At 43.4% G+C, this 14667-nt stretch overlaps 2 protein-coding genes across 4 annotated transcripts in view; one reads left to right on the top strand and one right to left on the bottom strand.

Annotated features, from left to right (window-relative positions):
- Positions 1-298: 298 nt before the first annotated feature.
- On the bottom strand, positions 299-9653 carry LOC109477684 (the record flags this gene model as incomplete). Its single annotated transcript, XM_019779031.1, has 9 exons — positions 9528-9653; positions 7845-7964; positions 6702-7018; positions 6034-6137; positions 5273-5423; positions 3117-3229; positions 2315-2662; positions 1420-1532; positions 299-590 (listed from the first exon to the last, which is right to left on the bottom strand). Coding segments are annotated over exons 1-9 (1616 nt in total), but the record flags the coding sequence as incomplete, so codon positions are not given.
- Positions 9654-11339: 1686 nt separating this feature from the next.
- Positions 11340-14667, top strand: part of LOC109477685 — a 46942-nt gene continuing 43614 nt past the window's right edge. For 2 of the 3 annotated variants that reach the window (XM_019779035.1, XM_019779033.1), the window contains exon 1: positions 13247-13350. The gene's annotated coding sequence lies outside the window, so the exon portion shown is untranslated. Of the gene's footprint in view, positions 11426-13246; positions 13351-14667 lie in introns of those variants that run through there. The other variant, XM_019779034.1, reaches the window with a different exon arrangement.

The raw sequence follows: 14667 nt of genomic DNA, 5'->3' as shown, positions 1-14667 counted from the left end.
TGGTGGCCCCAGAACACCCCTTTGAGCGTGAAAATGGTCGCGACCGTTGACCTTTGGCGTGTTTAAGCTATTTTCGGTCTGGTCCACGTATATGACCCCTTGCAAAGAGGGGTGTCCGGTCTCGATAAGTTTTTTGTTCAAACCCCTAGTCCTGCGGCGCACAACAATTGTTAACACATCTAACACATAAAAGTCAACACCATCAACTATACATAAATTACATATAAAAATATACAATAAAAAGCCCGGAGGTATAAAATCTCAGATTTTACTTGTCTATTATGCGGTTTGTACTTACAAATTCTCGGCCTGGCTCTGTGTGGCTGTTCCCTCTGAACCAGCGCTGACCTCTCCCTCGGCTTGCTGGGACTCCTTCCTGGTCTCGTGCTCATGCCACCAGCTGCTGGACTTGGTCTGACTCGACTCTGCAGAGAAGGTGCTGAAGGATTTCTTCCACTCCGTCTGTGCTCTCTCCGAGAACGCCTGGATGGACAGGTCTGAGCTGGCCTCCTTGGTCTTGATGATCTTCAGTTGTCCTCCGAACTTGGCCGACCTAATGTAGTGTGTTCCGTAGCGTAGGATGAAGTTTTCTAGATAAGCGTAAAAACAACATTTTATAACAAAAAAATTACTGTTAAAGAATTACATCATAGAATGAATAGTTATTTATACTGCTGTATAACGTAACATACTCTGCTATGACAATGACGTTTTATCGAAGCATACTGCATCAAAACCCTGCCAATTGTGATCAGTAGTGATCACTCTTGTGTCGTGCTTCAGCCAGAAAAACCCTTGCAGCTGCAAAGCAAACACACAGTCAAATGCCTCCACAGAGTGGTGACCAACACAAGGAAAGTTGACTTCGCTCTAGCCTTGGCGAGGACTGAGTGGACGGCAATGACCGATGCTCCGTCTGTCGAGAGGAAGGTTTCAACCTTTTACTCCATCATCTCAGCCCTCATTGAAAGGCACTTTCCTGTCAGGGTGAAAACTGTGCCAAAAAACAACAGACCCTGGATGACCGACAGAGTCAAACGAGCAATCGTCCAGCGGCAAACAGAATTCCAGAGACATGGTAAATCCCCCACGTGGAGACGCCTTAGGAACAAGGTGAAAACTGTCATACGACAAGCAAAGAACTGGCATTATCGCAACTGTCGCAGGAGCCTTTCTTACATGCGTTGAAATATCCTGGTGTTTGGGGCAGGCTCTCGTCGGAGCTGTAGTAGTTTTCCTCCCGCCCAGCTAAACTGGCCGCTGGGTGGGAGTTTCGAGCATGTAGGATTTTTGCATGACAAAAGCTTCTACGGGTGACAAGTTGAGTCTGGCGGCGGGGAGCTCCTGCAGCCCCGAAGAGAGCCCGCCCAATCCACGACAGACGGGACACACATGAGGCTAACACGGGGAGCCACTTACGGAACTGCTGGTCAGCCCCGATGGAGAAGTAGGACACCGGCAGCTTGAGGAAGTCCCGCAGGAAGGCCAGGTTCAGGTCCGCCGGTTCTACATCGTCCATGAAGATCTCGTACCTGAAATAAGATTTCGTTTAAAATTCCCAGGATACATGGACACTATACTGTATACTGGCAATAAGTTAACTGATAAACAATGAAAAACATTATGTTATCTACTACAAAAATCAAGTATTAAAGAATAGGTTTAGTTTACTCAGGAGCATTCAGCTATACGCATGAGCGGAACAACCAGTATTACACGAACCTATGTCTTTCGGTAACTCCTATTGGCTTGTGCCAAATAAGGCAAGCTCATTAATATTAATGGCCGTTTCCATTTTTTTCCTCGCAAAATAAACTAATTTTCTGAGCGCGCTCATCAAATTTGCAGTCCGCCATACTGAAATTTTGTAATCCATGCACTGATTGGCTACTGCGATCTCAAGAAACGACTTCTGAGCTGGAATTAGCAGAGTCGATTCGGACGGCTTAAAATATAGAAGAACTTTTATTATTTAACACAACAAAAGTGCAGTGACTTTCGTAAGGTTTTTAACTACATGTAGACAAACAAATACTCGGGTACAACAACATTGACCTACGTACAAGAAAAATGGATGAATCAACTTATACTACATGTTCTAAGGTTAAACATTCTTTGATGAGTATTTGCACACAGTAAGGTTTAATACCTTCTAGAATGAAATTAAATCTATCTACAGTATGCAACAAATTCCGTTGAGGAAGCAGAAAGAAGCTAGAACAGCTTTGTTCGTATATCATCATATAGGGGAAAATCTATAATAACAATCTGAAAGGTCGACCCAAGCGTAAGAAAATGACTTTAGACTGTATACCTGAAGACGTTGATTTCCAACAGCGCCATGTACGTCTGTGTATTCTTGTCGGTCAGCCGGCCCTCGGCCTGGGACCCCGCTCCGAAGTTGGACGACTGGTCAGACCGGGCACTCTGGTCAGAAAACCCGCCTCCCGCCGAGCCGCCGAGCCCGAAGATCCCGCCTCCTGCCCCGTACCCGGCCGCCTTGTTCAGCTCCTGTTGGAACATGGCCTTGGCAGAAGTGACGGCAGATTTCTGCTCCAGATACTCCCTGTACCCCTCCATAGAGGCAAAGGTGTTGGACTCTACATCAGTGTCATAAACACCTTGAACTGTCATCGTGTCAGGAACCTCGTGATCTTCATACCTGGAAAATAAGAAGGAGTCAAAAATGTTTAAAGCATGACTAGAGTGAACAAGTTCCTAAATCTGTATTTTTTCCTTTACATTCCCTATTAACCCAATAAAAATTGCCTCTGTCACTAAAAGCGAATCTCCACCCAATCACTTCGGGACGGGGACACAAACAGCCATAAACAAACTTCACCCAAGACAATACTTTTGTTTTTTTGAAGTGTAAGTTCAGCTTATAGTAGTAGATGAACCCCATAACCAACCCACGTAGAAAAATGTTGAAATACAAAATGAAATTATCATAAGAATTCAAATATCTGACCAAAGAGGTAGAATTGCATGATCTGACGAACAAGCAGTCATTCTGTCATTGGTTCAACGGCTTATTGTGATAGACAGATTGGTGGGTCGTAAATTGTTTGCCCAAATAGAATGGAGTTTTTAAAAAAAGGGAAGATTTTCCTCACGTTTGCAGGCCGTTGCAGGACCGTTGTACGATGCTTCTCTTCCTGGAATCTGCGGAGTATTCTCCTCTACCGTCGAACCCCACACCCAGGAACGTCGCGCCGTCTATCAGGTTCTACAAACAGACACATTTTGAAATGCAACTGTTATATTGAATGACGATACTCGGTTGGGTTAAGGCGGTCTAGGCTGATATTCATGTTCGAGTTCGGGCGTGTGTCTGCACGATTGCCACAAACATGTTTCGAACCCGAATCTTGTTCCACCATGTTCGATATGACGTCATTCGAATAGAACGCGTGTTCGAATTCGGGGTCACTCGCGGTCATTTGTATGTTTCCCCTGTAAACCCGCGTTGTTACGCATTTTATTCACGGAGTATGACATAAACGGCTTTACGCGCAGCTGAAAACAGCATAATTGATCTTTAGAGTAATCCATGTTTACGTATTATCACTTTTTTATGAAAATTGTCCGAGGCTATTTTGCATATACGTCGATATTTTTTAACTGTGGCGATTTTTTAACGAAAAATGACATAAAAATAGCTGTTTCTGTCGTTTTTGGCCGAAAAAACAATGTAACTATCATTTAACACAAAATAGCCTCGGACAAAAATAATAAATAGGGGGTTGGATTTCTACTTGTAAAATATCATGATGAACGGTGTTGTTACCGCTTGCGCGTAAAGCCATGAAGTAAACAACTTTTTTAAACCAAAATGTTGATTTTTAACCCAAAAATCCAGAAGTAGTAAAAACAAAATAACCTTTATTCAATGTGTTTCAAGTACTACTAGAACTGTGTGAAGTTTAGTTGTGGTGCGACCAAGCCATCAAAAGTTACAGGCATATGTATGAAATACTACTCATAATATGCCATAGGCTGCCTTAACCCAACCGAGTAGAACCTTATCATTATTTGGTATGTTTCCTGTCCCGTAGCAACAGTTGACAGAGAGTGGGAGCTGATTTTCACAGTTGATTATGAAATCAAATAGGTCTTGAAAACAGATGGGTATTTGCAAGAATATACAGGAAGTGGAGTAATAAAGGGTTAATGCCCCGACCCGAGGTGTATATCGTGAGATAATCCCTGGTCGGGTGCGATAACCACCTCGTTATCTCACCATATACCCCGAGGATAAGGCCGGGCAGTAATTAACGTTATTATCATTTAGCCTATCGATATCGTATAGCCTATCATAGAGCCTATTTGACCCAAATTTCTTTATAAAATTCCTTCTTTGATTATGGTTTACATCATTTATATTCCTAATAAATCCATGCACGTATTTTGCGCGCACATAATCTGGTACATAAATGATACATAATTCTATAGACTTAAGTTTTGCAAATGGTGGAGGGGATTATATGATGTAATCTTATCTGGTATGACAACACTTTTTACATTCTTGCACATGACAACTAAGGCCGTGTCTATGTGGAATCACCCAAACCGCGATTCGGGTAACTCACATTCCTCACATCTGGTCCACGTGCCACACACACCTGTGAAACCGTGTCCGAACACAATACGCATGAGCTACATTTATTGCTGTTTGATGATAACACGCAATGTGGCGTGTTATTAATGTCAGAGGTCAACGACCTGGTTGCTGATGCCCCCCTCCCAGCGTATCTCGGCGAATGCCGACGTGGTCCCGCCAGAGGCGGTGAAGCTCGCCCTAGAACGGACACATTATTTGACCATTACTGCTCTTTAAGTTACTGCCACGTAAAAGTTGGTATTGCATATAAAAAAAGAAATATCACCCCGTAATCCATGACCAGGCGAAGTTACATTGAAATCACATTGCGTTCAGACACAAATCGCGATGCGGGGAAACCGATTCGAAACCACCTCTAGAAGTGGCTTGGGATCGAGGCGCTTTCAATGTGATTTCGGAGCGTTCACATGGAGCCACTTGAAACCGGCTTCGGGGTAAACCACATGTAAACCGCCTTGGGTGATTCTACATAGACACGGCCTAACATTCTCACACCTGGCACGTGCTGTTAAAACCACGTGCGCGTCAAACTCTCTGGCAGTTGCCACGAGACAAGATACATACAAACCACCCAAAACAATACTTCTGTACACAACGCAATAAATTGGCCATAGATTAGTATATTAGTATCTAAAAATCCAGACATACCGGACAACTCTCTCTCGGGATCTTGGCCTCCCAACACGGGTCTCCATTGACGTAACCGGTCCCGAAACAACCGTTCATAAGAACGGGGCCCAGTCCGACCGGGTAGCTGTAGGCTGAAACAGCGGCTGTGGAACTGTCTTGCTCGTCATCCCTAAAATGTAAGCCGGGAATCAAACATTCTTAAATAACAGGACAGAGATTTCATGGAGCGATTGATGGAACTGTTGTTCAACGCAAAAAAAAAAGAATTAAATTAGAACTTTTGACGGAATGTCTTAAACTATCCTTTTAAACTATCTGGCTTGATCGCTCTGGGCACGTGGGGAAGTCTATATCGCCCCCCACCCCCCCCCCACACACACCGTATTAATTCGTCCGGTTTAGAGAAGGCTGCTGGGAATGGACGGGGGCACAATATCGACTTCCAACAACCTTTGACCTATGCTTGACGTGTCACGTGTCCTGAGATATCTGGTCAAAGAGCAGAAGAGGGCTGAGTACTGAGTAATTCAGTAAAAATTCCATCGAGGTTTTTTTTTTTAGTTGAAAAACAGGTTGTTTCATAATGTACTTTTTCAATGAAGATGATTTTTCACACTGGGACAAATATCAGTGAGTGTGCTTTTAAATTGTTGAATTGAATTAAATTACACAACACATTTTAAACAGTTACAAAGGGCTACAAACCACACATACAAGTGCGCTTTCTAAACGCACCTAAAGTCATCTTAAAACGTAAAGCTCAGTTATACCGCACTTACGTTTCATCCGCATAGTGATATTTGTGGCTGATTTCATAGCCAGCGGGTACAAACGTGTTTCCCAGGTTATCCCCCCTGCTGATAGGGAGAACCCGGACATCAGCCTGAAAACAACACCAACAATATTGTAAAAAAAATACCAGATAAAACCTCAATGACAGTGAAAATCTGTTGTTTATACTCGCAGAAGTAAACATGAATGGATGAATGTTTATTTGATCAACACGATCCTTAAAAAAGTACATCGCAGTAAGGCAAAGTGGCTGAATGGCATACTTTTCACATATATGGGCATTAACAAATTGACATTTTGTTCAAATATTAATATTTACATCATAATAATGTTCTAAATGAGGAGAAGTTACTATTAGTAGTTCAGTAGTTTTATCATGTACGGAATAGGACTGTTCTTGTACATCTGTTTGTTCGTGCTCTGAATGTAGACAGAAGATATCTCGTTTTTTCTAGATTTCTTCTTTTTTCCCTAAACGCATAAGGTCAATGACCTGGACAAGACGGCTGCCGCCATGGTGACTGGTGCTGTAGCAGACATCTTGTAGTGTTGAATTACATTATGTAGCAAGTTGGGGCTGGTGCTTTGAAAAAAACATGCTTCATAATATTTCTACCAACACAACTGGACTTTCAAGATTAATATATGTATTTACCTCTTCAACTGGTTGACTCAAGCCTGCAGCTAAGTTATTGGTTTGCCCCAGAACGTCCTTGTACTGCTCATCGAAACTGTCTAGCTGCTTCCCGAAGTAGTCCTGGAGGGAGTTGACCACTTTCTCTTTGTGGTCCTCAACCACGCCTTCTGCTATCCTGTCGCCAAGCTGGTTCACTACCTTCTCGCCGACCTGGCTCGCTGCCGAGGCCAGGAAAGCTGGGGCCGCCCTTTTTACAATGACTTTGTTCATGTCGATCCCTTGAGCGTCCATGGGGACACCGGTGTCAGCTGGTGTTTTCGCCTCACGTTTGGCGGCTGAAATATGGATGAAGATTTGATAAAGTTATAATCGTTAACCATATCTAGACTGGGCTTTTGGGGGATCTTTGGGACTGGGGAGGGGGGATCATTCGCCCCCCCCCCTCAGAACTCGTAAACGGTATATTGTATGTCCATGACATTTTCAGAGGACGGTGTACTGGTACTATTTAAACATATCAACAATTTCATATCATTATGACGTAATATGACGTCATTCATGTGATTTATTGCCTAAAACCGTTTTTCTCGTAAACGTATTGGTATACACCACAAGTTTGACAAGTATCTATGATAGACTAATGAGGTCCACTTAATCATATGTTGCCCAAAGCAACACCAGTGACGTTATAAAATAACGTCATCCATATGTAAGCTATCCGCCATCTTGGATCGTCAAAATTGAATTTTCAAAAATAATTTTTTTAAGATAAAGCCTAAAAATACAATGCAAATAGTATCTAAATCTAAGGGCCTCCTCTCGTAGCCTATCTTGGGGCTATTTTTAATGCTCCCTCAGGAAATAAATATCAGGCACATGTTCAAAAATAGTTTTTTTTGTTTGTTTTACCGCCCTAACATTGCAACTTACTGTATCAGCTATTTTACTTAAGTTTAACGTGGTTCTACAAATTGAGGTGCACAAATTAATATCTGTTTTCGTTTGCAAAAAGTCCCTCTATGACAGCAATTGAATGTGTGACAAAGGTCTTTATTCACAACTAAGACTTTTCCTTCGCACTGCCGGTAGGTGTAGCTGCTACAGTGTTAACGTTGCGGTCTACTCTAGTCATGGGGGTACATCTAATAAAGTTGTACTTACCTCTTACATCCCTGAGAGCGTTGTTGAGCTCGGCGTCGTTGTCAGTAAGTATGCTGTCGACTAACCTGTCCAACAGACTGCGGCTGTGTTCGGATCTGCCTACTTGCGGCACTACGACAGCTGAATTACAGAGAAGACATGTTGGATCAGGAAGGGATAACCGTATTTAACTTAGCTATACAGGCTTTTCACATACGCAATGTTGGATTACAGTGTATGTCTGTGGCCGTGTCTATACGGAATCACCCAAACCGCGATTCGGGTAGCTCACATTCCTCACATCTGGTCCACGTGCCACACACACCTGTGAAACCGTGTCCGAACATAATGCGCTTGAGCTACATTTATTGCTGTTTGATGATAACACGCAAGGCGGCGTGTAATTAATGTCAGAGGTCAACGACCTGCTTGCTGAGGCCCCCCTCCCAGCGTATCTCGGCCGAATGCCGACGTGGTCCCGCCAGACGCGTTCAGACGCAAATCGCGATGCGGGAAAACCGATTCGAAATCACCTCTAGAAGTGGCTTGGGCTCGAGGCCCTTTCAATGTGATTTCGGAGCGTTCACATGGAGCCACTTGAAACCGGCTTCAGGGTAAACCACATGTAAACCGCCTTGGGTGATTCCGTATAGACACGGCCTGTTAAACACGCCAGCATCATGTTGATGTAATCAAGTTACCCGCCAACACCTGGTCGCCGGGCTTCATATGATAATTATCATGACGTCAATGAAAAGCCTCCATACACAACGGTCTAAACAGTACAACTCCTGCGACCTTTGCTTGGCGCTCTCTCCGCGCTCCGACCAATTTCAGGTCTCAAGCGCAGTGAGAACGCTGTCAAAGTACTAGTAAATGGGGGCCTTATTTTTACACCCTTGATTTCATAATTTGAATATGATAAAGGCTGTACAGGATTGAATGTGAAACAACAAAACAAACAAAGCGTCAAAAATTTCGTTCTATGTTTCCGTAAAGTGAGCAATGAATTTGTTGACTGCCCAAAAATGTTGCTGACATTTTGGTTTTAGTCAAGCAGAGAGCGTATAGAGAGGTCACCGGAGAGATGTCACTTGAGCACGTTTTTCCTAGAATTCGGCGCTCTCCGCGCTATTTTCCATTTCGTAAACGGTCGTCGCCATTTGAAACGGTCGATGCCATTTCGCTGAATGGTCAATGCCATATCCGAGCGTCCAAAAACGACTAAAAAGTAATATATACTATACAGGCTTTTCACATGCGCCATGTTGGATTACAGTGAATGACTGTTAAACTTGCCAACATGCTGCTACTTAATCAATTTACCCGCCAACACCTGGTCGCCGGGATTCATATGGTAATTATCATGACGACAATGAAAAGCCTCTATAAAAAGCAATATTCTAATAGCAGACATAAGGGAGGGTCATGTAGAACTGTAAATATTAGTGGAAAAAAAGCACAAGCTCGGATTCGAACCCGGATCCAAAAGTGTACCTCCAAAACCCTAAACAATACCCTAACCTCTACGCCACGAAACATCCCAGTGTGGATGGACCGTGCTGATACACTTAAAATTAGCCGTTCTGCGATATGGCATCGGCCGTTTTAAATGGCATCGACCATTTACGACATAGAAATTAGCCACGGCGAGAGCGCCCCAGAGTGGAATAGGGTGTAAAGAGAACTGTTACGTGTACTTACCAGCAGAGGTAAAGTGCTGAGACACTAACAACTGGAGAAACAGGAGAAGGCAGGCCATCTTCACGGCTGTCTTCTCTGGATTTCTCACCCACCCTTGTGGAAGCTACAACTCACATGGGCGTTGGCCCGCCCTAATACACACCTGGCGTCACACCTGTGGTCACACCTGAGCGTCAGTATAAGGCCGTGTTTAAATGAAGTCACCCAAGGCGGTTTACATGTGGTCTACCCCGAAGCCGGTTTCAAGAGGCTCCATGTGAACGCTCCGAAATCACATTGAAAGCGCCTCGATCCCAAGACACTTCTAGAGGTGGTTTCGAATCGGTTTTGAGTTGGATCTTTCACAGAATTCCTGTTTACATATGTTGTACGCATACAATCGACTACATTCCCACAACAGGCACCAGGTGTCTACATGCAAAAAGAATCCAGCCAAATACTCGAGTTATGACGTTGGCCGACATGCGTACACACACCACAGCTGATCCACTTGGCCCAAACCGAAAACATATCTACCTATCTAGTCATATCTACCATTAGTTTCTGACATATAGACAGACGACTACTACATTGGCTGCGTGCCCCCCCCCCAAAAAAAAGGTACCTATATAGCTATTTGTCATATAGCTATATATATATATATATATATAATGGTTTAGGTGTTGTTGTTTAATTACTCCCCCTTGCGGAAAGGAACAACCAAACAACTTGTACCACCGACAGCTGCGTGCCCGACGTTACGCCATATACGTGGAGGCGCAGTACTTATTTTGCAATAGGTCACTTTACCAAACTGTACTTTGACTATAGTACACTAATTGTTGCCAGTTAATGCAATTTTAGCCACACAGTTGTTATCTATAAGTCTCTAGGAAGGGCTGTAATTACAGTAAATTACGTTAGTAAGTCAAGTGAGACAAGGGTGTTTGTACACGACTTGGGGCATACCAACATCATTAAATGGAGAAAAGCCTTGTTCATGTGAAGTCACCCAAACCGCGATTCGGGTAACTCGCATTCCGCACATCTGGTCCATGTACCACACACTCCTGTGAAACCGTGTCCGATCACAATTCTCTCAAACTACATTCATTGTTGTTTGATGAAAACACGCAAGGTAGCGTGTTATAAATGTCAGGGGTCAACAACCTGCTTGCTGGTGCCCCCTCCCAGCATATCTCGGCCGAATATCAACGTGATCCCGCCAGAGGCGGCAAAGCTCGTCCTAGAACGGACACATTATTTGACCATTACTTCTCTTTAAGTTGCTGCCACGTAAAAGTTGGTATTGCATATAAATAAAGAAATATCACCCCGTAATCCATGACCAAGTCACATTGAAATCACATTGCGTTCAGACGCAAATGGCGATGCGGGAAAACCGATTCGAAACCACCTCTAAAAGTCGTTTGGGATCGAGGCGCTTTCAATGTGATTTGGAGCGTTCAGATGGAGCCACTTGAAACCGGCTTCGGGGTAAATCACATGTAAAGCGCCTTCACTGACTTTTATATAAACACGGCCAAAGAAATAAAAGCACTTGTAGCACAGCTGCTCTCTTAAACCATTTAAATCTTTTCAAAATGGATTAAGGTCGTTCCAAAGTATGCCTTTCAAGTGACGTTTGCTAAATGTATTTTCTTCTAGTAAAATTAACAGCCCTATCCGTATATACTGTATATACAGTGCATTGAATCCGGTTCAGCCCTTAACACGGTCAAAGGTAAAGGCGGAGATTCGCCTGAATGAGTCCCTTTATGTTCCAAACTAGTTCCAGCCGCCTGACTACAGGACCATTACAGTGTTTGCTGTCACGCAGGTATCGTCACTTCAGGTTCGGGCTTAACAAAAGACAGAAGACAGCGGGGTTTGGCAGTGATTTGCCAAAACAACACAAGGTATATGCCATGATACTTTTTTTATTTATTATTGTTCTCTATTCTGTGTTGGTGGCGTCGGTGGCGCATCGGTTAGAGCGTTAGACTCGGAACCGAGAGGTCCCGGGTTCGATACTCACCGTGGCCCGACGTTGTGCCCTTGGGAAAGGTACTTTACACGACTTCCCCACCTGTACAGTTGAGCTAGTGACGCCCACCGAGCCTCTGGGCTATTCTGTCTGGATAACTGTGTGCCAAAAACACACTACGGATTTGGTGCGCCGATGTGAAAACATCTGCACATTGGCCACTGAGAAGCCTTTATCTTTTTTTATTCTGTGTTAGACTTGACCGCTCCTTACCGCATCAGACGTAGGTTTTGATCGTTTAAACCACACTTTTTGTGTGTACCTCTCAGTCGTAGTTTACACGCTGTTTGTCATGTATCCAGTTATGCCCCTGTCACATATTCAAGACCCTCTGTTAGTCTCTTGTGCAGGGTCCAGGCGGGTGGGAATTTTGATACAGCGTTTTGTAGGAGGAATGCAACCTTCTCTGGCGGCAGGTTGTAGTATGGCCGGCTATTAAAAGAACGTTAACGTGTTAAAAGCTCTAAAAAAATACACCGTTTCAAAATTCCGACCCGAACAGAGCCTGGACAGGAGGCTGAACCTCTCCCGAATTGGGAGCCCGAACACCAGCGATTACCCACAAAAAGTTCGCCTGGTGTTTGGAAGAAGTATGAACAGATTTAGGCCGCGTCTATGTTTTTTTTATATATTCCAACATGTAAACACCAGACGTGGTGACGACACACTCAAGTTTTTTCAACTTATATTAATGCCGCCACCAACACGGGAAAAATACATGACAGGACAATACTCATTTTCACCTGAGCGAAGTGAGGAAAGTCGTGTAAAGTGCCTTTCGTGTAAAGTGCCAGTCCTGACATGCCACCGATCTTGTGCCCTTGGGAAAGGCACAAGATCAGTGGCATGTCAGGACTCGAACCCGGGACTCTTAGTTCCGAGTCGCGCACTCTGCCGCTACGCCACACGACCCCAATTCGTCTATGTTTTGCGCCGACCATATCCTAACCATTTCAGAACCATTTCCCGAACTAATAACTTCAACCCGAACTTGAACCAGCCCCGAATGCTGGCCAACGTACTTCGCACCATACCGACAACCCAAACACGGCGTAGTTATGCATGGTACGATCTGTAAAAAAATCTGGGCAAAGTTAGGGCACGTGCGAAGTTAGGGTACCCCTATTATGGGTTACGTGATATCCATTACTATTCGTTGGGTGTTGGGTTTTCGCCTATTTTAGCTTCCCTTATGTCGTTTAACTTTGTATGTGTGCCAAAACTACAGGAGTCGGTAGTTAGATTGGCAAGATTTGTTGTAAAACACAAATTTACATACCCTCGAACCAGCCCCGAATGCTGGCCAACCTACTTCCAACCATCCCGACTACTTTGAACCATATTACAACTCTGTCCCGAATGAAAATTCGGAGAATCAGGAGTTTACTACGTACAACCATTTCAAACAATTAAAGTTGAACATTCTGGCATTTTTAAAATGTTCTTGGCCAAATTCTACTATTCCAGCCGCGCCCTCAAGCCTGGTAGAGGCTAGATTCGTGAGTGTGTGATTATAGTGTGTCCTAATACCCCTATCACGTTTTCTAGGAACCAACTATTCGCTGTGCTATCCATGTTTTTCAAAGCTATCGCATAACTACAGCCTATAATCCATGGGATTGTGTTTCCCTTCATGTTTTAAATGCAAGGCCGGAGATTCGCTTGAATGAGTCTATTTTTGTTTTGAACTAGTCAAGCCGCCTGAGCTGACTACAAGACCATCACAGTGTGCGGTGATACGCAGGGTTTGTCACTTGGAGTTGGGGCTCAACAAAAGGAAGACCCGATCAACACAAGGTATATGTCATTTTATTATATCATTAATATTGTTTTCTATGCTGTGTTACACTTCCAAACGCATTATACGTAGGTTTTGATTGTTTGAACGGGAATAAAAATCCTTAGGCAGGGTTTAAAAAATCTGTAGTACAAAAATATGTAACCTACTAGTTGATAAAACCATGTTAGGCCACACCGACTTAATTTTATGGATGACATCCTCTGAGGTCCCCCAAACTAGTGCGCGCGGGCGAATAAAAGAAAAATCCGGCCAAAAATAAAAATGCTACTAAATCACAGGAATACAAAGCTAGTGTTGTGAATTTACGGCAGTACATACCAACGTATACAACAAGCCGGCACATGCTGGCTTTTGCCGAAGTTATAAGTCGGCAGTCTCGGCACTGTACGTATGTACTGAGTTCTTGAGTCCTGGAGCTTCGGTAGCCTGGGTGCCCGGCTCCGTATTGTTGCTAACTACCATGGACTGCCCAGGCCAGAGCCTCGGTGGACATGATCTTTTTTATACACATTTAACAAAGACACTTTTAGAACAATAAATGCTAAATTCTGTACCTACACGGAGCCTACAGCTATACATACTAAAATTTCCTCTTCACATTCGAAAAATCCCTTCTATACATTCTAAAAATCTCCGGCCCCCATACATTCTAAAAATCACCGCCATACACTCTAAATTTGAGCTCCGTACATTCTAAAAATCACCTCTATGCAAGTTCTCGTTTGAAAAATTCTTGTAATGATTTTACGGAAAACTGTGCAACATTAGTAAGGAAACTGTGCAATATTACATGTATGTGTCTGTGAATGTATCACAATGTGTTAAATGTTTCCCTGTATGTACGGTCATAATTCATGGCCGACGTGACCTGGGCTCAATGTCCCTTTCTTATTTGCGAAAAATGAATGATTTTATATAAAATTCACCTCTGTACATTCCTAAATCTCTTCTATATATATTCTAAAAACTTCCACCGCGATCGTTACCTGTAGAAATGCGTTCGATGTGTGTATGCCTACAGGAAAAATCACACCAATTATAAACAATCAAGACACCATGTAAGATGGTGACAACTTTAGGATTTTAGGACACTCTTACTTTCAAACTCTTGCTTTCACTCCCATATTTACACTTTGTACAGCGGACATTCAACATTCGACATTAAACACATGGAGAGATTTTGTGGTTCGTTGTCTGTATGTTGAAAAAGCTGTCTGCTAAAAGTCAAACTAGGCGTGTCATTTCAACACGTTATCTATAGTAAACTTGGTCAAGCGAAGATCCCGCCAATACGGGGACGCCTAAGCTTAATA

This window comes from Branchiostoma belcheri, unplaced genomic scaffold (genome assembly GCF_001625305.1).
Source record: "Branchiostoma belcheri isolate BF01 breed outbred unplaced genomic scaffold, Haploidv18h27 scaffold405, whole genome shotgun sequence".
In the NCBI taxonomy this organism is placed as follows: Eukaryota; Metazoa; Chordata; class Leptocardii; order Amphioxiformes; family Branchiostomatidae; genus Branchiostoma; species Branchiostoma belcheri.
Note: the sequence above shows the minus strand (reverse complement) of the source record. Positions and strands in the feature narration are given on the sequence as shown.